The sequence below is a fragment of the Mus caroli genome, unplaced genomic scaffold (genome assembly GCF_978045245.1).
Source record: "Mus caroli unplaced genomic scaffold, Mus_caroli_1 scaffold_6, whole genome shotgun sequence".
In the NCBI taxonomy this organism is placed as follows: domain Eukaryota; kingdom Metazoa; phylum Chordata; class Mammalia; order Rodentia; family Muridae; genus Mus; species Mus caroli.
In genome coordinates, this window is record NW_028227261.1 from 37,344,182 (window position 1) to 37,368,646 (window position 24,465).

Sequence of the window (24,465 nt, forward strand, 5' to 3'; positions counted from 1 at the left end):
TGTCTATATTTTGGAAGGATGGGGTCTGGGTCTGCTATGTAGCCATGAGTAGCTTGGAACTCACTACATAGACCAGGCTGGAGCTTCCTGCCTCTTCCTTCTTGCCAGGATTACAGCCATGTGCCACCATGCCTCTCCAGTTTTTTTTTTTTTTCTTCCATCTCATGGTCAGAGATTACTCAACTATATAGGCAGATGAACCAGGTCAAATTCTAGAACAGAACCTGTCTTTTAAAAAAAATATGTATTTATTTTATTTATATGAATATGTAGCTAGCTATCTTCAGACACATCAGAAGAGGGCATCAGATCCCATTACAGGTGGTTGTGAGCCACCCTGTGATTGCTGGGAATTGAACAAAGGAACTCAGGACCTCCGGAAGAGCACTCAGTGGTCTTAACTGCTGAGCCATCTCTCCAGCCCCAGAATCTGTCTTAAAGGGTCCTTTGTTTGTACCAGGGTGGTGAAATACAAACAGGTGAGCCGGGCGTGGTGGCGTACGCCTTTAATCCCAGCACTCGGGAGGCAGAGGCAGGCGGATTTCTGAGTTCGAAGCCAGCCTGGTCTACAGAATGAGTTCCAGGACAGCCAGGGCTACACAAAGAAACCCTGTCTCAAAAAAAAAAAAAAAAACAAAAACAAAAACAAAACAAAAACCACACACACACAAAACAAAACAAAAGAAATACAAAAAGGCCCTAAGTAACTTCCGGTAGCTATGTAAACAGACTTCAGAGAGCATAAGAAATCCTCATGCTAAGCAGAGGGCTGTGAGTGACTGGACAGAGTAGAATTGTCATGAGATGGGAAAGATGGGACAGCTGTGCCAATCTGGTATTCTTGTGATGGGCTGTGCAGCTGAGCTCACTGACACCTGGTACAGCTGCCCTGCCAGTCTCTGCTGAAGCAGTAAGAAGAGTAAAATGTGGCCCGTGCCTGTGACAGGAGACAGGCAGGTGGTCAAGGCAGGAAGTGTGGTCTGCTGCCTTTAGTTTTAGTGGGATCTAATATCTAGTAGATATGTGTTACATGAACCAGATGTTCAGGTAGAGTGGAGAACTTGGAACAGGGTGGGGCTTTTCAGGGGCAGGGGTGATGGCTCGATCCTCCAATAACAGCTTCCTGGACAAGTGTGATGATGTCAGTTAAGCTCCCTAGAGCCCATCTAAGAGCCAGATGTGTTTATAATCCCAGCGCATGAGCAGCAAGATGGGAAGCTGAAACAGAATTCAGGGAAGCGTGCCAGCCAGCTAACCTGAAATATGCAGCATGAGAGAAGCTGTCTCAGCGTCAGGAAAGTGAGGACTGACATCTGGGACCCACACACAGAAACACAGGCACACCATATACACATGCACACCATATACACAAAAATACTAAAATTTTGAAGGCACCAGGCACTTGGGAAGCAGAGGCAAGTGTGTCTCTGAGTTTGAAGACAGCTGGTCTGCATAGTTCCAGGCCACCCAGAGCTACACAGTGAGACTCTTGTCTCAAAAAACCAACGCCTTGGACTGTGATGAAAATGCTCAGGTATTGATCCCGGTTAGGGAGGATGCCAGGGGGTGTGTTTCCAAAGCTGAGCCTGAGGAGAGGGAGACAAAGGGGAAGCTTTTTTGCAAAGGACATTCCTGGGATTTGTTCCCTTGCATTCCTTAAAAGCAAAAACCAGAATTGTGAGGAGATTCGGATGGTGCAAACTCCCCAGGTGGTGTTGGGGGAGGGCCTGTCGATCCTGGGGTGATTTTTTGTTGTTTCTTTTTTTCTGAGATGATTTCTCTGTGTAGCCCTGGTTGTCCTGGCACTCTGTAGACCAGGTTGTCCTGGAACTAAGTGATCCACCTGCCTCTGCCTTCTGTATGCTGGGATTAAAGGTGCTTGCATCAATGCATCCTAATGCCTCACACTCAAATTATACCAAAGCATGAGGGCAGACAGATGAGTACCAGGATGAGGACATAAGAACACTCCTTTTTTTTTTTTTTGGTTTTTCGAGACAGGGTTTCTCTGTGTAGCCCTGGCTGTCCTGGAACTCACTTTGTAGACCAGGCTGGCCTCGAACTCAGAAATCCGCCTGCCTCTGCCTCCCGAGTGCTGGGATTAAAGGCGTGCGCAACCACGCCCGGCTATAAGAACACTCCTAAGCAGCAAAGACAGGACAGAATCGGTACTATCTCGCCACAGCAGTTAGCATTTATTCCTTTCAGCTGGGCAGTGGTGGGGCACGCCTTTCATCCCAGCACTTGGGAGGCAGAGGCAGGCGGATTTCTAAGTTTAAGGCCAGCCTGGTCTACAGAGTGAGTTCCAGGACTGCCAGGGCTGCACAGAGAAACCCTGTCTCAGAAAAAAAAATTTTTTTTCTTTCCACATTTCTTGTATATGGTGTGCACACACACATTCATGCATGTGTGTGTGTGTGTGTGTGTGTGTGTGTGTGTGTACGCCCACGGCTGATGTCCAGAACCATTTCCCTTTGCTATTCCACCTTATTCATGGAGGCAGTCTCTCAATCAAACCCAAGGCTGGATGATAGTAGTATTGCAGGCGAGCTTGTTCTGGGGATCCAGGCTAAAATCCCAAGAGAGGGCTGCCATGCCCACTCAGCATTTATTCTGGGTATCTAAACTCCAGTTTTAACATCAGAACTGGAGCCATTTCTCCAGCCCTGGTCTTTTTTTGGGGGGGAGGGGGAAGGGGGAAGGGGTGGTGAGACAGGGTTTCTCCTGGCTGTCCCTGAACTCACTTTGCAGACTAGCCTGGCCTCGAACTGAGAAATCTGCCTGCCTCTGCCTCCCAAATGCTGGAATTAAAGGCGAGCGCCACCACGGCCCGGCAGATTTAGCTTTCTTTTTGTATTTCTAGTTCATGCTTTTATTTACTGGGAGCTAGGAGTATGTCACAGTGCTCGTGGGGAGGTCAAGCTACAACTTACAGGAAGAGGCTATCTTTCTCTTTCCATTGCGTGGAGCTGAAGGAAAGAACTCAGGTTTGGCCAAGTGCCTTTACACATGGAGCCATCTCAGGTCTCCTTGTTTCCCCGACTACCATCCCTTCTCTCTCTGCAGCCCCTTCTCCAAGCAGCAGCCTTTTCTTTCTTTAACGATGCTACTCCTTACTTACACCGCGAAAGCTACACTGCTCACCGGTGATCAGGGGATGAATCTCAGGTTAAAAACACCTCTGCCCACCTCTGATTCCTACTTCGATTGGATTGCTTTATTTGCAGCCTCCGTGAGACCCTATCTTTTCTAGGCCTTTGCACAAACCTACCTTTGCCTGAAATGTCAACACCCAACTCTTCCTGCTCCCACTCCCCAAACGCTGTGCTCACCCAACCAAGAAGTGTTGGGCGTTTAAAATTCCACCATCAGAAAGCAGAAACTGGCAAACTACTTCAATCCCCAGTCAATAGTACATGCGTAATAATGAATGAAGGTAGGAGGAGGGCTTCAGAGAGAAGGCAGCGTGTGTTTTACAGTGTATAAAAATAAGGATAGCAATCCTTGTCTACAGTGCTTAGTTTATAAAGACAAAAAAACCCTAACATCCAATAAATGTGAGGCGAAATTAAATCTGATTTGTGGCCAGTATGAAATACATTTCCTCGGACGCCCGGGGGAAATGATCACCCCCGCCCTGAACACGCTGAGTCGTGGCAGCTCCAGCGCCTGCGTGGTCCCTCCAAGGTGACTGGATCACCAAAAGCCTGACCCATTAAGGAGGCCCCGGCGTTCACCCAGCCGTGGGAAGGAGCCCCTTCTAGAAGGCCGGAGTAGGCCCGGCAATCGCGGCCCACGTGCGCGACGAGCGCAGCCCCGTCTAGGGACGTTCCCTCTGCGCGTCCTCCCGGTACTCTATGGTGCTCACGGCCGAGGCTCTCATTCTAGTTCCGGTCTCTATGGCGGCGGAGGCCGGAGAAGCTGTGGGTCGGGCGAATTAGTCGCTAAAGATACCAATGAGGGCGCAGGAGCCGCGGAGCGTGAGCCAATAGGCGCTAGAGACCTGGTCAGGTGGTGAGATGGACAACGATGCCAGCCAATGAGGGAGAACGAGGGCGGGTCTATCGCGGGGCTTATCCCGCCCGTCCCGCCATTCTCGCTAGTTCGATCGGTAGCGGGAGCGGAGAGCGGACCCCAGAGAGCCCTGAGAGCCCCACCGCCGCCGCCGGCCTAGTCACCATCACACCCGGGAGGAGCCGCAGCCGTCGCCGCCGGCCCCAGTCACCATCACCGCAACCATGAGCAGCGAGGCCGAGACCCAGCAGCCGCCCGCCGCCCCCGCCGCCGCCCTCAGCGCCGCCGACACCAAGCCCGGCTCCACGGGCAGCGGCGCGGGTAGTGGCGGCCCGGGCGGCCTCACATCGGCGGCGCCCGCCGGCGGGGACAAGAAGGTCATCGGTGAGCGCCAGAAGGGACCGGGGATAGGGCCGCGGGCCGGACCGTTAGGCGACGCGGCCCGAGCCACCGACTACGCGGCCGCCCCTCCCCCCCGAGGCCCGCGGCGCGCGCACACCGGGATCTCGCCGCTGCTCCGGCCGCCGCCGCCCCTCCCCCGCGCCCACCCGCCCAGGGACCTCGTGCTCGGGGTCCCCGCCCCGCCGCCTACGCAGCCGGAGGAGCGCGGGCTGCTTCCCCGGCCCTCACGTGCTCGCCTCCCGGGCGCACACCCACCTCGGACCCGCGCTACCCAGCGCACCCACGTGTGCGGCGAGGGCGGCGGCCCGGGCCTGCGGCTGGATCCTGGACCGACTTCCAGGGCCAGCCGGTGATTGGACGTTGTTGTGCTTTGTTTTCCAGCAACGAAGGTTTTGGGAACAGTCAAATGGTTCAATGTAAGGAACGGATACGGTTTCATCAACAGGTGAGATGCTGGGGTGGAAAGCTCGCGTCCGCCTCCTGCATGGGCCAGAGCCACGGCGGGCATGACAGGGTGGGGGATTGGGACCCTGTGTTTCTTCCTTGGGTGACGGGATTAGCGGGTCTGTAGACTCGCTTTGTGTTGCTGTTAAGTACCGATCTTGAGCTAGCCTCAAAAAGCTTTGGCACAAAGCAGGTCAAGGCAGGCGCGTCGCATGAGCCATGCCTTAACAGTTACCTTGCATCAAACTGAGGCAACTCCAGGCTAAGCACGCTTTTAACCTTGACACCCTTTTCTGCTTTGAAATTGCTATGTAAGAATGTGACCCGCTAATTAACATACAGGTGATCTTTCACCTTGTTAACCTCTCGGGGAACGGGATTTGACATGTCAGTTGCCTAAGATGTTATCTGTACTGTAAGGTTATGTTGCCTTTGTTTAGACTACTCGAATATTCAGTCCACTTAGTACCTCGAGCACATTTCCTATAGACCTTCTGTAGCCAAAGAGGGCTCTTCTTATTTGTCCAAACGACGAGTAACGTATCTGAAAGGAAATGGTTCTTCCTCATTTTTTATTTCTCTTACTTCCTTGTCAGGGAATCACGCTGATCAAATCAATTTTTGTTATAGCTTGCTGGAGTGGCCATAAGTCCTTGGGAACTTAGCCTTCGTTGTATTTGGCTTAGAGTTGTAAACTATACCTTCATAGATCCAGAGAAGGGTTTGTAGACGGCGGTGGGAAGTGCAGGCGCTGCCTGCACTCTGGGCTCCCTTGTGAGCCCGGCATCTTTTTCAAGATGGCTGCCAAGGCTAGTGCAGTTGCATGGGTGTAGAGCCCCGCGAGTGCCAGCAGCAATCCTGGCCGTACAGCTGTGATACTTGGCGCCATTTCAGCATTTTCTCTTACATGCTCGCTTAGAAGGCGTTAAATAAGTAGATGGTGAAGAGAGCGCTGCAGAGTGGCACTGTGCTTGTGAATGGGCAGCTATAGGCTTTTAAAATAACGGAGCGATGAAAAGCATTCGCTGATGAACCACACACAGTCGTAGAAACACTCAAGCAAAAGCGATTACAATCACTTAATGGGCTGTTCTCTACAGTTGCAATTAGAGGGAAACATTTTGTTTTTCCAGACTCTAGGATTTCTCCTGTCACAGGCAGTTTGCCTTTCTGACCCTGTGTCGTGTCCGTCGTCTCCCCCCACCCCCCAAGTGGGCTACTAGTGAGCAAAGAAAAAAATGTAAGGCTTTGGTGCTTGTGGGGTTGATTTCCTGGTGGCTTTTAAAGTGGTCGTTATTCCTGGCTTGGTTAAACTGTTCACCCTGATGGTCCCAGGTGATGCTGAGATAGTCTGCTCTTACCCTCAGCCCATTAGCTAGCTAGCCCTCCTTAGCAGCCCTTCCAGTTAGGTAAATTGTGGGTTTTGTATGTGTTTAATACATTTTAATATATGTCTGGGCTTGTCACACTTTTTTGAGTCAGTGTCTAAGATGAGTATACCTCAGTTGTTTTATATTGTACATTATGTAGGTTACAATCACTGACCATGTCCTTAATATCAACTTAGTTGATCATCCTTCTGGGCAAGTTAATGTAAATTGGCTTTTGATGACTCTTTGTTAGACTGCCTTAACCTCAATTACTATTTAACTGCTTAAACTGTGCTTGTTTTTAGGCAGGCCATTATGTTAATGCTGTGGTTTTTAAATGAGATACACTGTAAATTCTGGTTCCTGTGAACTAAAGGTTTGTCCTAGTTAAGAAAAGTATAGGGTATGAAACAGTGGAAATAACTTGACTCCAGAGGTGGTCAACCTGTGTAAAATGGGAGATTCAGTTATTGCAATGCACTGAATTCTGGATTATATATTCTGGGTTCTTTAGCTATTTTATAAAACTACATGGAAGATTTCATTTCTGCCTTTAGAGAGAGGTTTGTTGACTGGTGAATTCTTACAACTTGGTCATAAATCTTTGTCCTAAGGCTTTTCTTTTCTTTGTTTTCTTTGGGCGAGAGTGGGGGGGTGGGGGTGAGATGGGATTTCTCTCTGTAGCCCTGGCTGTCCCGGAACTCACTTTTTGTAGACCAGGCTGGCCTCGAATTCAGAAATCCGCCTGCCTCCCAAGTGCTGGGATTAAAGGCGTGGGCCACCACTGCGCGGCAGGCTTTTATTTTCAAATGCTGGTTTTATTGTAAATTTTTCAAATAAAGGGACTGTGGATTTAACTCCTTTGACTTTGGTATAGAGTGTCTAGTGTTCTAAAGCCCTGGGTTTGAGCCAGAGCACTGCATTAAGAAAGCATGGTGATGCATGTAATCCCGGGAGTTGTGCTACTTAAGTGAGTTGAAGGACCGCCTGGGTTACATAGTAAGACACTGCCCTCACTGCCGACAAAATGTTAAATGCCTGAGGTGGTGGCACATGCCTTTAATCCCTGCACTCAGGGACAGCCGAGGCTCTGCAGAGAGACCCTGTTTCAAAAAACAACAAGAAGAACCATAGAGGCATTATAATCTAGGAATTGAAAAAAATCATTTATCACTTTTGTATACTGTGTTGAGAAAAAAAAAGCATGTAACTTAACCTACGTGCATCCCTTCTGCAAATACCTTTCAGCTTATTAGATGTAGAGAATGGTTCTTAATCCTGGAACACTTGATAGGCGAAAAGCATGAATCAAGAACATTTTTCAGCTGGGCGTGGTGGTGCACGCCTTTAATCCCAGCACTCGGGAGGCAGAGGCAGGCGGATTTCTTAGTTCAAGGCCAGCCTGGTCTACAGAGTGATTTCCAGGACAGCCAGGGCTATACAGAGAAACCCTGTCTCCAAAAACCAAAAAAAAAAAAAAAAAATTCAATGGTATGTATGTATTTTTTATGGTGGGAAAAGTCGGGGTTGGGATTGTGGCTCAGTGATGGGATTAGGCATTCAGAACACCACAGAGGTTCGGCTTGTCATCTCAGCCTTTACATAGAAATCTTCCTTTCTCATCTTTCTCTTTGAACCAGTCTGTTACTTAAACGGTTGCATGCATGTTTGTGTGTGAGGGTATATCTGTGCTATAAGCACTTGTGTGCAGGTCAGAAGACAGACTGTGTCTGAATTTTACATGCTTTCTGGGGGCTTGGACTCTGTTGTCAGGCTTGCCCTGGAAGCATTTTCTCCAGGTGAAGCCATCTTCCCTGGCCTATGTGCATAACATAGACCTTTAAACCCATGGTCTAAAATAAAAGATTTATGTCTTTAAAACTTAATGCTATCAGTGTTAGTCTTCCTTTGGGGGCCCTCCCTTTTGGGGTTTCACTGTATGTTAAGTAGTTACTGCAAATTAACAATGGTATGAACAGTATTCAGGGTTTGTTAAGTGATTAAGATTTTAAAACCTTGGAGACCTAAGTACTGTTCCATGGAAACACAAGTTTGAGTGATTTGTCCTAAAACAGGAAGTAGTAGGAGCAGGATTTGAACTTATTCTTCTCGAGTATTTGTTCAACAACTGTTGTGTTGTACTCTGAAAATAGATCCTAGCCATTTTCAGTTTGGAGCTTGTCCACTTGGTTAGGTAATTTCTTAGGGTGACTGACTATTCTTAGCTATTTAAAGACTTTGTACGTGACCTACACTGGAGTCTTTGTTTCCTGACACTAGTCCTCAGGTGTGACAGGTTGCCTACCTTTTATTATATTCCAAAGGGCCAGGAGTTGCCATGAATTCTGGTTTAGTGTGCAAGTCAGTCAGCTTTGCAAAGTAAAAACTTGTTTATTGTCCCATGCTAAGAGTGAAATGCAGTTGAGGAATTAAAGGAGAAAATATTGGACCTCTTCCGACTTTGAGTTTTGAAGTAATAAGGAAATGTGTCTTTTCAGGGAGTTGGTGAGATTACAGATGTGTACCACCAGACCTAGTGGTGTCACCTTGGTTGGATTTTTTTTTTTTTTGAAGACTTAATTACTTTTACACTGTGGCTGTCTTCTTCAGAAGAGGGCTTTAGATCCCATTACAGATGGTTGTGAGCCACCATGTGGTTGCTGGGAATTGAACTCAGAACATCTGGAAGAGCAGTCAGTGCTCTTAACCACTGAGTCATCTCCAGCCCATTGGTTGTTTGGGTTTTGGTTTTTGAGACAGGGTTTCTCTGTGTGTTTTACTGCTTAGCTGAAGTTCCACTTTGGTGGGATGGGCAAGTGTCTTGATTTTCATACTCTTTAGTCACCAACAGGACCAAAGGTGGCACATTAAACAATACAAGAAAGCCCACTTGGCCACGGCCATGAAGACCAACCCCTTAGAAGGTGCTTTAAGTGCCAACGCAATTCTGCGTCCAGCTCATCAAGAGGAGCAAGAAAATGACAGCTTTTGCCCAGTGATTGTTGGTTTGGCCCAAAGGATGATGCAGTGGTGGCATTCCTAGAGTCCAGTCCGTGCATCTCTTGCCCCTGTGGGAAAGCAAGATCAGAAGCATAAATAGTTATTGTAGCAATACATTTTTATATTCCAAAAAAAATTAGCGGAGTATATTATAATACTGGCAAAGCTTACTTTGTTACAGTGACCTTGGTAAAAATGAACATTTTTGTAGATTGGAAAGGTTTTGACCAAAATTTCTTGGGCTTTTAAAGTCATTTTATTTCTATCTCAGAAGTTCTTAACATGTATCTACTAAAATTGGTGTTTCACAAGAAGACCTGAGGACTCCTTGACTGTGTAAGGAAGGGACTTGCAGAAGTTGACGGAATGCTGGGGCTCTTGGCTTGCACACAAGACAAGCTACCTGCATTAACTGACCTTCCATTTTAAGATGACTGAAGTCAACTTACTCAGTCACTAACTTGGAACTAAATCCTTGAGTTGTGGTTCTTTCCCTCTTTTTGCCAGGTAGAATCATTTGCTCTTAAAATGTTATAGAAAGAGCAGCGAGTACATCGGCAGCCTCCTGTGTTCCTTACACTGAGACTAGCTGGAGTTAGATGTCCTTCAGGCTTGTCTGACCCCTTAGTCATCTACGGTCCTGTCTGAGAAATAAGTCTGCCTAGAAAACAAGTAAGGAATTAAGTGGGATTTGTGATTTTAGGGTAAGCTTCAAGGCTTGGAATTGTAGTTCTAATAAGATGTGGAGCAATTTGTTGAGAATAATCTTCTATTATTTAGGGCAGTAATGTGTGTAAAAAAGCACTTCCTAGGTTACTTGGTGTTTGTCAATTCCTGGCACCACCATGGATGGTTTGCTTTTAACTTTAAGAACCTCGTTGGTAATTGTAGGGAGCTAGAGTTTGAATGATAGGTATCCAAGAAAAGGTTTAGAGGTTTAATAGAACACTCAGCATATTTGCCTAGTATGTGGCACAGGCAGTAATAAAAGGGGGAAGCTGCATTCAGTGCTGAGAACAAATTGCCACAGGTTATATTTCAGCTCAGTGCGTGGTGAAGATGGTAGGTAGGGATTAATGATGTACCTTATGACCAAATTGTGAGATTAAATGGTGTGTAGAGAACACCTAGTATAATGTTTACAACTTGATCTCTGTGTGCATCACATGTTTGCCTGGTGCCCACAGAGCCTGTAAAAGGGTATTGAATCTCCTGGAGTTGGAGTGTCAGTTGAGTGTAGGTGCTGAGATCCAAGCCAGGCTCCGGCCAGAGCAAGTGCTTTTAACTACTGAGCCATCTCTGCAATTCCAATAGTGTTCCCTCTGTCCTTTTAGTAAGTTGATTTAATGTGTTCCAACCAATGCTATTTTTGCTTGGGTGAAATCTTACCTTAGGAACTGTCAAGTTTTCTTCCTGATATCTACATGTATATGCTTTGTAAGTAGGCTGGTCTAGTCACTCCTAATAGTTTGTTTGTGGTATGTGTTTTCATTGTTCTCTGTCTTATCTACAAAATAAAGTATTTCTTAGGAACTAATACTGCCTTACTGCCAGCATTATCCTTTTTTTTTTTTGGTTTTTCGAGACAGGGTTTCTCTTTATAGCTCTGGCTGTCCTGGAGCTCACTTTGTAGACCAGGCTGGCCTCGAACTCAGAAATCCGCCTACCTCTGCCTCCCGAGTGCTGGGACTAAAGGCGTGCACCACCACGCCCGGCTGCATTATCCTATTTTTAAAGCTAGATACATGACCCAGCAGCAGTAGTTTATTGTGAATAAAAAATACCCTCCATGGAACAGTGGATTTAAAGCATACTCAGTGGGTGTTTGTTTGTTTTGAGACAGGGTTCCTCTGTGTATGTGTGTATATATGTATATGTATGTATGTATGTATATATATATATATATCCCTTACTGACTGTCCTGGAACTCACTCTGGTCTTGGCTGACTGCAAATTCAGAGATCCGCCTATCTCTGGCTCATTCCTTATTTTATTACATACTTATTGGGCGATTGGAACATTTGGAAGTCAGAAGACAACTTGCAGGAGTTATCCCTGTGTGGGTTCCAGGAATCCAATTCACATGGTCAGGCTTGTCAAGAAAACAACTTCACTTGCTGAACCATCTTACTGGCCCCATCATTTTAAATAACATTATCAAGTCAGCAAATATGGATGAGATGGTACAAGCCTTGAATCCCAGCACTTGAGAGAGATCTCTAGGTTTGACCTAGGTCTGCATATTGAGATTATCTGTTCAAACATACACAAGCAATAACTAGCTGTTTTAATTAGGTAAAAAAAAATTGTTATTCACATACCTAGTTTCCTTAATATAAAAACCTAGTAGGCTAGTGATTCCTGGGAGGGGGTGTTTGAGATGATGTTTGTTTGTGTATAAGCCCTGTCTGTTCTGGAACTCCCAGGTATCTATCCACCTGGCTCTGCCTCTCTCCCTGCCACTGCGCCCAGCCAGGATACTGAGTCTTTAGGTATCATCCAGCAAGTCTGGTACCACTTCTACCCCTGTTAATTCTTTTTAGACTTGTCTACCCTTTACCTCTGTCAGTATTTGCTGTGATTTAGAGACTTTGAGTTTGAAGTAGTCATTTGCTGGAGCAAATGAAATTAGTGCTGTTCTTGATCCTATCCTTGAGGTGCCTTGTGGAATTGCAGATGTGTAGACGTCATGATCAACTGTTGCTTTGTGTGGGGTTTTGTTTTGTTTTGTTTTTAAATAAAGATTTGCAATTGTTCATTTGGTTCCAGCAAATTATTTTGTGATAATGTATCTATTACTTTGTGGTCAAAATTGAAGTCATTTTGTATGAATTCTTTGCATGCTTTGCTTATTAGCAGTATGCTACTAGTGTCTTTGGTCATTAAATTAAAATATTAGAACTAATACTGAGACATTTCTCTGGCTTACCAATAGTGACGAGGGTGGAGTGGATCACTAAAGGAAAGGAAGTCAGTGCTTCTGGTTCCTAATGAGTCCTCGCTTCCAGTTTCCAATTAGTTTCTTCCATTTTTGTCCCTAGAAAGACAGCCTAAATGTCTTCATTGGGTGGCCCTTCGGTCTAAGACTTGGTCAGTTCCTGTCTGAACTTTGAACTTTGACCTGATTATTCAAGTCAAAGCTTATTCAGATGGTCCTTACAGTCAACCACTATTCGATAAATTTTATCAGACCACAATGTAAGACTTGGTCTGTTTTCCTGGTAAACCCCTGTAAGTAATCCCAGCCAATAATGTGGAAGCTGAGGCAGAGCTCAAAAGCTCAAGATCAATGTGGACTTGAAACTATCAAAAAATACAAAGTTTTGCTGATACTTGACAATTTTTACTTGCCTAAGGATAGTGAAGTGTCTGGGAAGTTAAAGGGAGTGTGTGTACTGTTAGAAATGGTGTTAGGCCCACAAGTGAGCGGTACATAGCTTACATTGTTCTCGGTTGCATTTTCTGGAGGTTAGAAATGGTAAGGAGGAAGTGGAAATGACTATTCTGTTAGTAATGCTGGCTGTAGATTAAGGTGTACTAAGTTATTGTTAATGTTTAATAGGGCAAGGACTGGGAGAGGCATTGCTTATGGACTTCCATACTTGAATTATGGCTCATTTTTTACATTGCCTTAGACGTGTTTCCTTATCTACAGGTAGTGAGTGGACTTATCACTGTAACAGTTTACTTGAAGCAGAATTCATATAGCTTGTTTTTTCACTGTGTCCCTTTTTTCTTCCTCCCTCCCTTCCTTCCTTCCTTCCTTCCTTCCTTCCTTCCTTCCTTCCTTCCTTCCTTCCTTCTTTTCCTGGCTTACTTACTGAAGATGTGAAATCTTGTTTACAGTGTTCCTAATGTCACCCGTTCCACACTCAAGTCAAAAATTACTTTCCACTTAATCATAGACAGCTAGGAACTGGGAGGAGATTGAGGGTGTCCACTGGCCTTCTTGTTTTTAATCAGTCTTGTGAAGTGACACTTGGCACTCCCTTTCTTCACTTGCTATTCTCTTCTGTCTTATAGGAATGACACCAAGGAAGACGTATTTGTACACCAGGTGAGTGCTTATATAGATTCTCTACACTTCTGACTCAAAGCTTATGAGAAGAAATGGGTGCCTGTTCTCAGCTTTGCTAAAGCTTAAGTCCAAGGGTGAGGTCTTGTTCTGAATCTAAGAGAGTAGTACCATGGTTAAAGTGTAGAGTGGAGCACTGTGTTGGAGAGAGCCCACTTAATTTTAAATAAAATGTTGAATCTGTTCAACTGATGGAGCTCAGCTTTCATACCTGTTTAGACAAATACCCACCGTGAGTTTAACCCTGACTAGTGTTTGAACACTTGCAGGTGCTGTAGAGTCAGTCTGCCTTACTGAGGGGGAATCTTTGTGGGGTAGAGCTATATATAAAACAGTTCCGTGTTCTAAAACAGCAGGAGGCCAGCACCATGAAGGCAGGTGTCATTTGTCCTAAAAGCACTTTAAATGCTTTCTGGTTTCACCTTTAAAATTGACTAGAAATTTAAATCCTCACTAGTGATTTAATATTAAGTGAAAAACATTGCAGCCAGGTTGTGATTGGTCAGTAAATAACTTTAATTAACTGCCAGTGCTTTTGAAGGGGAAAACTTAAAACTTAGCCAAACAGAAACTGCATTTTGAGTAGAAGAGTGACTGGACATATTGAGAAATTGAGACTTATGTTAAAGTAAGATGACACTGCTGCTACATGAGTGCCCCACTGTGCCCAGCAAGCTTGTCTTCACATGAAGTGGGTTAGAAAAGACATCACTGGGACTGGGAGTGTCCACTTACATTAGAAGTTATTGTAAATTTTAACCACTTTTTTTTTTTTTTAATGATAGAGATTAAAAGGCCTAGATTCAGAATCTGTACTCACCAGCATTCAGATAGCTAAGAGCTTGGGTGGCAGCATCCTCCTTAGAAGTTAATAGGATAGTTAGCATTTTGTAGCTCTAGAAATGAGATCCAGAGGGGAGTCCCTGTATAGATTCTAGTATATTTAAAACCCTCTGGAATATAAGTATGCAATCATTTACATTCTAAATGTAAATTAACTGCTCATCTTTAAAAGATGAATGTCCTTGTTGATAAGGTAACTTTTACCTTTCCGCTTATAAGCTGAAAATAATAAGCAGACTTGAACAGACAGGCAACAAGGCTTATTATTAGTCTTACTGCCACTGGCAACCATGAAAGATTAGAAGGGGCTAACGATGAATACTAAATGTTTGGGGATTTTAATGCATGCTTCTGCTATCCCCTATGACTGCAAATAATTGAGAGTTGGCTACATAGAAAAGGTGTGAAACTACGGCAGTTCAGATGACAGATGAGATCAGTTATTTGACTCAACTCACCTAGGCGCATTATACCACAGTGTCACCAATATGCTTTCCTACTTATTTTGCAAGTGGTTTCAACATGGAGTTGTTTTTGGGACTTGGATGCTCAGGTCGTGGTGGTGTATCAAGTAGACTGCAGTTCTGGGCACCGGAGCTTAATTGGCCTCAGCTTTGTTGGTTGTCCTGCCTCCTCTGGAATGGAAATGCATGAGTGATCCTGTAATGGATACTGCTGTGATGTGGAATGAACATGGGATTTGGAGTCCCAAGACCTGGATTTAGAAAAGTTCCCCTGCCACTTAATAGCTGTGTGACCTTGGGCACTTCATAATTTTTTAAAGCCCTATAATGTAAGACTTAACTGTTTTCTGGGGAGGTAATAACCAACAGAGAGAACTACAAAGAGTGGTATAGATACATGTGAAACGCATTTCCATGGAAGTACTCATTATAGACAGGCTGGAAGGGATTTTGGTTGACATTTGTAATTGAGTTTGATATATAGTCAAGGGACAAGAGTTGTTAATGGTCAGAGTTGAAGCATGTCAAACTAAACTCCCCTGTCATCTAAACTGGCCGTGTGTTGGGCTAGCTTCTGCTATTAAGTGCAGTCTTTGGGGGATAGATGGAGGCCTCATTTTGTTCCAGGCTTCATATGTGATGCTTTTCCTAATAGCACCTTATTTTACACATTGTTGTGTTTGTCTTGAGTATTAAATTACTTTTAGTTTTGTAAATCGTGGTAAAATGCTGGGGCCTTGTAAGATTGGAGTCTTTTGGTTGAGGTTGGGGGTATCACTGGTCCCTGCTCTCCTAAACTATTGACAGTTTGGTCTTATGTAAAGCAAATATTAAGTATATATCCAAGGTAAAAATGATGTTGACGCTGGTACATTTAAAATGAAAAAGCACATTCTTCTCCCCTGTTAATCTATTTTTGGACTGATGTTACTAGACTGCCATAAAGAAGAATAACCCCAGGAAGTACCTTCGCAGTGTAGGCGATGGAGAGACTGTGGAGTTTGATGTTGTTGAAGGAGAAAAGGTGAGGATGCTTTATGTGTAAAGGTTTGACTTCGGTATGGAAACCATGTGGAGATGTCATCCGTTAGGATGGTGGCTCTAATTGGATGGATGGTGTGTTCTGGTGACCACATGAACACAGGTGCATCGAGCCTAATGTGCTGGCTGCAGTCAGAGAGCAGTCTCTGCAGAACAGTGAGGAGCTGATGATGTAGCATTCCCATGCACCCTTTGCCCATGTACACAGCCTCCACTTTGTTTTCTCTTGGGTTTGGTTTTTCCCCTCCCTGTATTTTGTGAAATTTATTGAATATTTGTATTTCCTTTGTTATTGTCAATAAATAATGACTTTTGTAGGGTGCGGAGGCAGCAAATGTTACAGGCCCTGGTGGAGTTCCAGTTCAAGGCAGTAAATACGCAGCAGACCGTAACCATTATAGACGCTATCCACGTCGTAGGGGTCCTCCGCGCAATTACCAGCAAAATTACCAGAATAGTGAGAGTGGGGAAAAGAACGAGGGATCGGAAAGCGCTCCTGAAGGCCAGGCCCAACAACGCCGGCCCTATCGCAGGCGAAGGTTCCCACCTTACTACATGCGGAGACCCTATGCGCGTCGACCACAGTATTCCAACCCCCCTGTGCAAGGAGAAGTGATGGAGGTAAGTGCCAAAAAGTGAAGAGGATTGACACTGAGTGTAACAAGGGTTTTGTGTGCTTCTCCTGGGAATTGAACCTAGGCTCTGAGGATGCTAGGTAAGGGCTCCAGGCTCCTTGTTAGAGCTTTTGAGAAAGACAGTGTCTTGACTGTCTCCTGGAATTCTCTCTAAAATTGCCCTGTTAGCCACAGAGTGTGCTTTTGGACCTCCAGGCGTCTAATAATTATGGTGCAACCATAATTATTAGATGTCTTGTGCTCAAGAGTTGGAGTTTACGGGGCCTAGCAAATACAGAAGTGGATGCTCACAGTCAGCTATTGGATGGAACACAGGGCCCCCAATGGAGGAGCTAGAGAAAGTACCCAAGGAGCTAAAGGGATCTGCAACCCTATAGGTGGAACAACATTATGAACTAACCAGTACCCCAGAGCTCTTGACTCTAGCTGCATATATATCAAAAGATGGCCTAGTCGGCCATCACTGGAAAGAGAGGCCCATTGGACTTGCAAACTTTATATGCTCCAGTACAGGGGAACGCCAGAGCCAAAAAGTGGGAGTGGGGGGGGGAGTATATTGGGGACTTTTTGGATAGCATTGGAAATGTAAATGAGGAAAATACCTAATAAAAAAATTAATTCTTAAAAAAGAAAAGTTGGAGTTTAGCTGGGCAGCGGTGGTATGTGCCCTTAACCCCCAACACTCTATAGGCAGAGGTAGGTGGAACTCCTGACTTGGGGCTAGCCTGGTCTGCATATGTGAAGTGCCAGGACAGCTAGGGGAGGGGTTATGTAGAAAGACCCTATCTCAAAATAAAAGTTTCAATTTGCCCATTTGGGATTTTGTTGTTGATCCAATAGACTTTAATTTCTGATGTTTTCCAGGGTGCTGACAACCAGGGTGCAGGAGAGCAAGGTAGACCAGTGAGACAGAATATGTATCGGGGTTACAGACCACGATTCCGAAGGTATGGTCCATCATAACCTGTTTGTGTTAGGTTCTTCAGCCAGATGTTACCCCTCTCTCCAGCATCGTGCCTCTCAGTCTTTCGTGAGTTAATTCTTCACATTCTCTCTCTTTTTTTCCGGAGCTGAGGACCAAGCCCAGGGCCTTGCTAGTAGGGAAGTGCTCTGGCTCATTGTCTTTATTGAAGTGAGCAATCTCTGAGGTGTATTATTTGCATTTTAGCGCTGCTTTGTTCTTTATTTTTTAAATAAGAGTGTAGAATTGCAAATTTTCTATTCTTGAAAAGGTAGTAGTAGTTCAAACAACAGTATCTAAAGCATGCTTAGGAGAGAAGAAGGTAAAGTTGATCTCACTGGGAGGTGTCTGCTACCTGTCACAGCATATGTGAGTCGATCTGAACCCTCCTCAAGTGTAGAGAGTACTGTGTAGCTGGTATTTTAGGTAAGGAACCACTGGGCTAATGGAAGGAAAGCTTCGTGTGCACTGGGCTTCAGAGGTTATAGCTATGTGTGCCTCTACACATGGAGACTAGTAAGTGGCTAGTGTTTCCACCCCACCCAGGATTTGGGATTGAATCCTATGTCCACTTGTCTGGTGAGTACCCTCCTGACTCTGACCCTCCCACCCCCAATTATGTGTGTGTGGTTTTTTTTTGTTTGTGTGGGGTTTTGTTTTTTGAGAAAGAAGGGGGAATGAGAATATTTAAGTTGCCTGAGCTGCCAGCTTCAAACTACCAGCCTTCCTGCCTGGTCTCTTGAGTAGCTAGAATCAAAGGCCTTTACCATGGCACCCAGTGTGACCAGTACTCTATGTTGGTTTGATTTTATTTTTGAGGCAGTGTCTCGCCTGGTAATTCTGGCTGGCCCAGAACTCATAGAAATTGCTTGCCTTTGCCTCTTCGGGGCTGGCATTAAAAGGTGTGTGCCCTCATGCTGCCCCGTGTGTTATTCATTTGTTTTGAGATCAAGTTTTTATGTAGCCCTGACTGTTCTAAAACTCTCTGTGGGCCAGATTGGCCTCAAACTCAGATCCAGATCGCCTGCCTCTGTCTAATGTCCCTTGTTTTTAAGATTATCAGGCACCTTTTGATGGTTCACTATAGTTGGTTATATATTTCTTAGATTTATTTTATTTGTATGTTTTGTTTGCGTGTATGTGTGCCTTAGTCAGGCATCAAATCCCTTGGTACTGATGTTAAGAATGAGCAGGTAGTTGTGTATGCTGATATCTCGGGCAAATAGTTTTTGGTGTTTTTAGTTGTATGTCTGCCTTTTATAAAGATAGATATTGATCCTTTTTGTTTTATGATTTTTGTTTGTTCTATATATGTATGAACGTTTGCCTGCATGTAACTGGTGCCCATGGAAGTCAGAAGAGGTTGTGGGTTCCCCAGAAACTGGAGTTAGGGTTGATTGCGAGCCACCATGTGGGTGCTAGGAATCAAACTCTGAAAACAAGTGCTCTTAACTATGGAGCCATTTCTCCAGCCCTTGAATTAGTTTTATGGTAGGTAAAACATTGTGCAAGCTTTAAAGTTTGCACAAAGTAAAGGGTTTTCTAACCATGCCACAAATTGGTCACTTCTCAATTGATTGCTTGTCAGTTTAAGTGTTTAACAGTGGTAAATGAAACATGGTGCCACTCATGTATAAGTACATGGTGAGAAAATACTAATTTTTTGTTCATGAACAAATAGGAAATATTAAGACCCGTGGGAAATATAGCTCATTTTGATGGAAAGGGTACTGATATCGGTAAAAAATTAGGTCAAGGATTTCAGTGTGTGTTAAATGGAAATGAGAGGTTTAAAAGTACACAGTAGAAGAATAGTTACTGTCAAGAAAAGTCCAGTCAGAGGGAACCAGCATGGTTCTGTTTCCAAGCATTTGAGCAGCTGATTCAGCTTTATTGATCTTGGTTAATATGAATGAATGAATGAATGAATGAATGAATGAATGAGAATCTACTTATAAACTTGGCTTTTGAGAGTAACTTAGATTTTTTGCTAAGTAAGCTTGTCTGAAAGACCACTTGAATAAATGGTTGGTGCACCCAGGTACCAAATATTACTTGTGGTAAGGCTGAGGGAAGGAAAAAAGCTGTTACTGTTTTCTGAGATTATGTAGCATTCATTTCAGGGGCCCTCCTCGCCAAAGACAGCCTAGAGAGGATGGCAATGAAGAGGACAAAGAAAACCAAGGAGATGATACCCAAGGTCAGCAGCCACCTCAACGTCGGTATCGCCGCAACTTCAATTACCGACGCAGACGCCCAGAGAACCCTAAACCACAAGATGGCAAAGAGACAAAAGCAGCCGATCCACCAGCTGAGAATTCGTCCGCTCCCGAGGCTGAGCAGGGCGGGGCTGAGTAAATGCCGGCTTACCATCTCTACCATCATCCGGGTAAGTAGGCACCCTTGGCTTCCACTGCACTGAGCTACAGTGCAAAGAAACTGGCAATAATAGATTAAGATAGGCCATTTTATTATAGTGTTGTGCACTCTAGCACAAGTTAGACAAATGTACTTTTTTGATTATGAGCTGCCTACATTCTGAATCAATGATAAATTTTGGCAGAAAGCTAAGCAAGGTCTTACTTCCTATGCTTTGAAGACAGTGTTGAGAATTTTAAGGTTTGAAAAGTAACCTTGCCAGGTTTGGTAGTGCCCACCTTTAATCCCAGCACCCACACAGAAGGCAGGCAGATTTCTGAATTTGAAGCCAACCAGGAAATCTGAGGTCTGTCAGCCTACTTTAGCTTAATTTGACTTTACTAGCGAGTAAGACTTTGTTTACCTGCTCTGGTTCTGGGGTTGCCATTAAGCCAAAGCCAAACAAAGTGGGTAAAATGTGACTGCTAGAGTGCCAATTCTAGAGTGTGGTCCACCAGCTAAAGACTTCGGGATGGTAATTAAGAGTCTTTTCTTTGCAGTTTGGTCATCCAACAAGAAGAAATGAATATGAAATTCCAGCAATAAGAAATGAACGAAGATTGGAGCTGAAGACCTTAAGTGCTTGCTTTTTGCCCGCTGACCAGATAACATTAGAACTATCTGCATTATCTATGCAGCATGGGGTTTTTATTATTTTTACCTAAAGATGTCTCTTTTTGGTAATGACAAACGTGTTTTTTAAGAAAAAAAAAAAAAGGCCTGGTTTTTCTCAATACACCTTTAACGGTTTTTAAATTGTTTCATATCTGGTCAAGTTGAGATTTTTAAGAACTTCATTTTTAATTTGTAATAAAGTTTACAACTTGATTTTTTCAAAAAAGTCAACAAACTGCAAGCACCTGTTAATAAAGGTCTTAAATAATAATGTCTAGTTTTGTCATAATTCAGTACTCTCCCACTTTGGGATAACAGGTAACAGCAGTAGTAAGCAGTCTGTCAGGAGGGCTGTAAGGCATCAGCTGTAGCCATGTGAGTGGGGTAGAGAAGCTTTGTGGGGCCGGGCTGGTCTGGGGTATGTCCCCTCTAGAGAAGCTCTCTGTAAGTAAGTAAGTAAGCACTCTGGCATCGCACTAGAGAACTGCTGCTGAGTGGACACTAATGGCTGCTAGTCCGCCGTTAGGCCAATTCTTTGTAGTAGAAACTAATAGGAATTGATGGGACTATTAACATAAACACACAGAGACTAGTGTTAGCTCATACCAGCCATGGTGACTGCTGTAAATACTCTGTCAAGAGCATAGTGAAAGAATTCCTGGGTAAGATTCACAGGTGTGAGTTTATTGATAACAGACAGTATGTTGATTGTGTTTAATGAATTTTCTAGGTACAACCATGAAATGACTATACGTGCATAGACCCCCTTTCAGGTCATTTTACATTAAAATAGTAACAACAGCTGAGTCACCTGAGAAACATCGAATCTGGTAGTTTCTTAGTCCTTAAAGCTAGGTGCCTCAGCGTACCTCCTGCCAAGAACCTGGAAGTTTCCTGGAGAGCTCTGTCTTCAGTTCAGAGTAGAAGCTTGCAAGTATGTCTTGTGGTGTTGGGAAGAGTCGAGCAGCAGAGCAGCAGCAAGAAGGCACCTTCTTTATCTGGTTACTGCCACAGTTTGGGATGGGACTTCCTATGATAACAATAAAACATGAAAAGAGTAAATGTAATCCTATCCTAACTAGAAAGGAGAATGACCCAGGGTCTTTCTCCACCATCCCCCCCCCTCCCAGATTTATTATTACACATAAGTACACTGTAGCAGTCTTCAGACACACCAGAAGAGGGCGTTGGATCTCAATTACAGGTGGTTGTGAGCCACCATGTGGTTACTGGGAATTGAACTCAGGATCTCTTGAAAAGCAGTCAGTGCTCTTACCCGCTGAGCCATCTCACCAGCCCACATACCAAGCCTGGATGTGTGATAGAAACATACATCCAGGCTGGTATGTTGTTGAAAATTTGTGTCACAGACATGTGGCTGCTGAAGTTGATAGTCAAGGTCATAAATGGTAACCAGAGAAATATGTAATCCAAAAGGGAACTCAGACTCTGAAGTTAAACCATCAAAGCCAAAGATTGAGAACGTTGCTGTGGGCTGGACATGGTGCCACCGATCTTTTTTTTTTTTTTTTTTTTGGTTTTTTGAGACAAGGGTTTCTCTGTGTAGCCCTGGCTGTCTTGGAACTCACTTTGTAGACCAGGCTGGCCTCGAACTCAGAAATCCACCTGCCTCTGCCTCCCGAGTGCTGGGATTAAAGGCGTGCGCCACCACACCCGGCTGCCACCGATCTTTAATCCCAGCATTTGGGGGGGGGGTAGAATTGGGCAGACCTCTTAAGAGTTTTGAGGCCATCCTCAAGTGAGTTCAAGAACAGCAAGGACTACACAGAAAGCCTGTGTTGGAAAAATGGGAGGGAGGCTGCTATTGACTTTTAAGAGGAAAAAAACATTTAATTGGGTTTGTATACTATCAATGGGTTAGAATAGACTTCTATAGCCTCACCTATATAGGCCTGACTTGAATTGACTGAGGTTCACCTGCCTCTGCCTTTAAACTAGGACTAAAAGCATTTGCTACTACATCTTGTGAAAGCTTACAACAATCCACAAGGCAGGTCACAAACTTAAAATGGCTGCAAGTCTTTATCAAAACCCATTCCCGCCGGGCATGGTGGCACACGCCTTTAATCCCAGCACTTGGGAGGCAGAGGCAGGCCAATTTCTCAGTTCAAGGCTAGCCTGAAACAGTGAGTTCCAGGACAGACAGAGCTACACAGAAAAACCCTGTCTCGGGCTGGTGAGATGGCTCAGTGGGTAAGAGCACCCGACTGCTCTTCCGAAGGTCCAGAGTTCAAATCCCAGCAACCACATGGTGGCTAACAACCATCCGTAACGAGATCTAGCGCCCTCTTCTGGAGTGTCTGAAGACAGCTACAATGTACTTACATATAATAAATAAATCTAAAAAAAAAAAAGTCACTTAAGAAAAACCCTGTCTCGAACCCCTCCCCCCAAAAAACACAAACCATTCCCAGTGATCTCCTAATCCCCAGAGGGCCAACTGGTGACCCAGGTATTAAACAAGTGCTCCATGAGGACCACTTTCATTAAAATCACTATCTTTCAGAAGTCCTAGTCTTTTATCACATTCTCCATATCCACTTAGTGTAAGTTCCGTGGACTGAAACAGCACACATTAGCCACCCCAGACTGTGCCCAGGCCTCCACTGAGATGAAGGAGGAGCCGTCTGTGTAAGCTGTCTGCTGCAAGTTTTCCACATTAGTGCAAGAGACCTACCAAGTTCTGGTGGTATGCCCAGGACACAGACAGTAGGGTCTCTTTATGAGGCCAGACTGATCTACATAGCTCTAGACCAGCCAGGACTACCTAGACCCTGCCTCAAAAAGAACCAAAGCTAGCTAGTGTAGAAACATAAGATCTCAGTCAGTGTTCTACAGACTCACTGTGCTCTATTCTATTCCTGAGTCTACTGTTTGTTCCAGTTTCCTTTTCCTGGAACATGTGAGGCACCATCCCCACCACAAGGCGTTTCCTCTTGGCTGTAACTGTTCCTGCAGATAACCAAATGTCTTTCTCCCCCGGTTCTTAAAAGCCTGTGGTTTAGGAAGACATTTCTAATGTGTTTAGATGCAGCATCCTCTCTCTGTACAACAAGTTCTCATGCTCTTCTGGATTCCTGCTCTAATTCAGCTTGTTCCTAACACAGCCTATCACCATCTACTACGTGATTTTGCTGTCTGTCCCTGAGAAACCGGAAGCTCCTTAGGGGCAGGGGGTTTTATGGTTTGTTTGCTTGAGTTCAGGACAAAATAATTGAACCTTTTACTTACTTTGAATAATAACCTTGAATAGGTTTGGAAGTGAAGTGACAGCCATAGCTTAGCTAGACAGGAAGAAGAGCAATGTTATTGCAGTTTAGACTGCGGTTACATCAGGCCATAAACTGGGTAGGTGCCTTAAGCAGCACTTTTGAAGGTTAGCAAGTCCAAGATGAATATAAGTCTTGTGATAGGGCTTACAGTCATAAGAATGGTTACCTTCCTGCTGTGTCCACAGGACAGAGGAACCACTCCCACTTTGAGGGCTCCACCCTTATGACCTCATCCAAATTGAATGGCTTCCTGCCATGGCTTGGATCTGGAATATACCCAAGAGTCTCATTGACAGCTCTGTTGGCAGTAGCACTATTGGGAGGGAGGGATGCCTAGCTGATGGTAGGTCTCTTTACCAAGGAACACTCCTTCAGAGAGGGGTGTATGCCTCTTTTCTGTCTTGGACCATGAGGCAAAATGACTTTGCTCTGCCATATTCCTCTAATATGTCAAGACTGCCTCACCGCAGGCCCAGAAGTAAGAGGAATAGGGGCAAAATAAATGGTCATGAACAAAACCCTGAAACACTAAACTTTCTTAAGTGGGTTGTCTGAGGACTGGCCTGGAGACAGTGCTCAGCATTAAATTGAATCTCAGTCTTGTGCTTGCATGCAGCTAAGTGAAGCACTCTACCAGTCGAGTTCAGGATTTGATTACTGAAAGTTCATGTGCCTCCCCAGCATCACCACAGGCTCTCGCGGTGGCGGCTGGGGCTTCAACATGAATGGGCTGAGGGGTCACCCTGACACAGGTTACCTACTGCATGGTATAGTTGGCACATTAACCAAGTAAGAGCCTCCTGAAAGTGAAAGTGGACTAGTTACACTGGAGTGAGATTTATGTTATATGCTGGCCTCGAACTCGGATCCTTCTGGCTCGTCGCCCATTT

The 24,465-nt window shown here is 44.7% G+C and overlaps 1 protein-coding gene across 3 annotated transcripts; it reads left to right on the forward strand.

Moving 5' to 3' along the window:
* Positions 1-4,063: 4,063 nt before the first annotated feature.
* Ybx1 (Y-box binding protein 1) lies at positions 4,064-20,278 on the forward strand. 3 transcript variants are annotated; one of them, XM_021159847.3, is made up of 8 exons: positions 4,075-4,398; positions 4,798-4,861; positions 13,254-13,287; positions 15,547-15,636; positions 15,972-16,274; positions 17,153-17,235; positions 19,361-19,638; positions 20,168-20,278. In XM_021159847.3, the coding sequence occupies exons 1-7, from the start codon at positions 4,239-4,241 to the stop codon at positions 19,605-19,607; spliced, it is 981 nt and encodes a 326-aa protein (XP_021015506.1). In that variant the 5' UTR covers positions 4,075-4,238; the 3' UTR covers positions 19,608-19,638; positions 20,168-20,278. The 3 variants fall into 3 exon arrangements, with proteins under 3 accessions (XP_021015508.1, XP_021015506.1, XP_021015507.1); XM_021159848.3 differs by having other exon boundaries at positions 4,081-4,398; positions 19,373-19,638; XM_021159849.3 differs by lacking the exon at positions 15,547-15,636 and having other exon boundaries at positions 4,064-4,398.
* Positions 20,279-24,465: the final 4,187 nt, after the last annotated feature.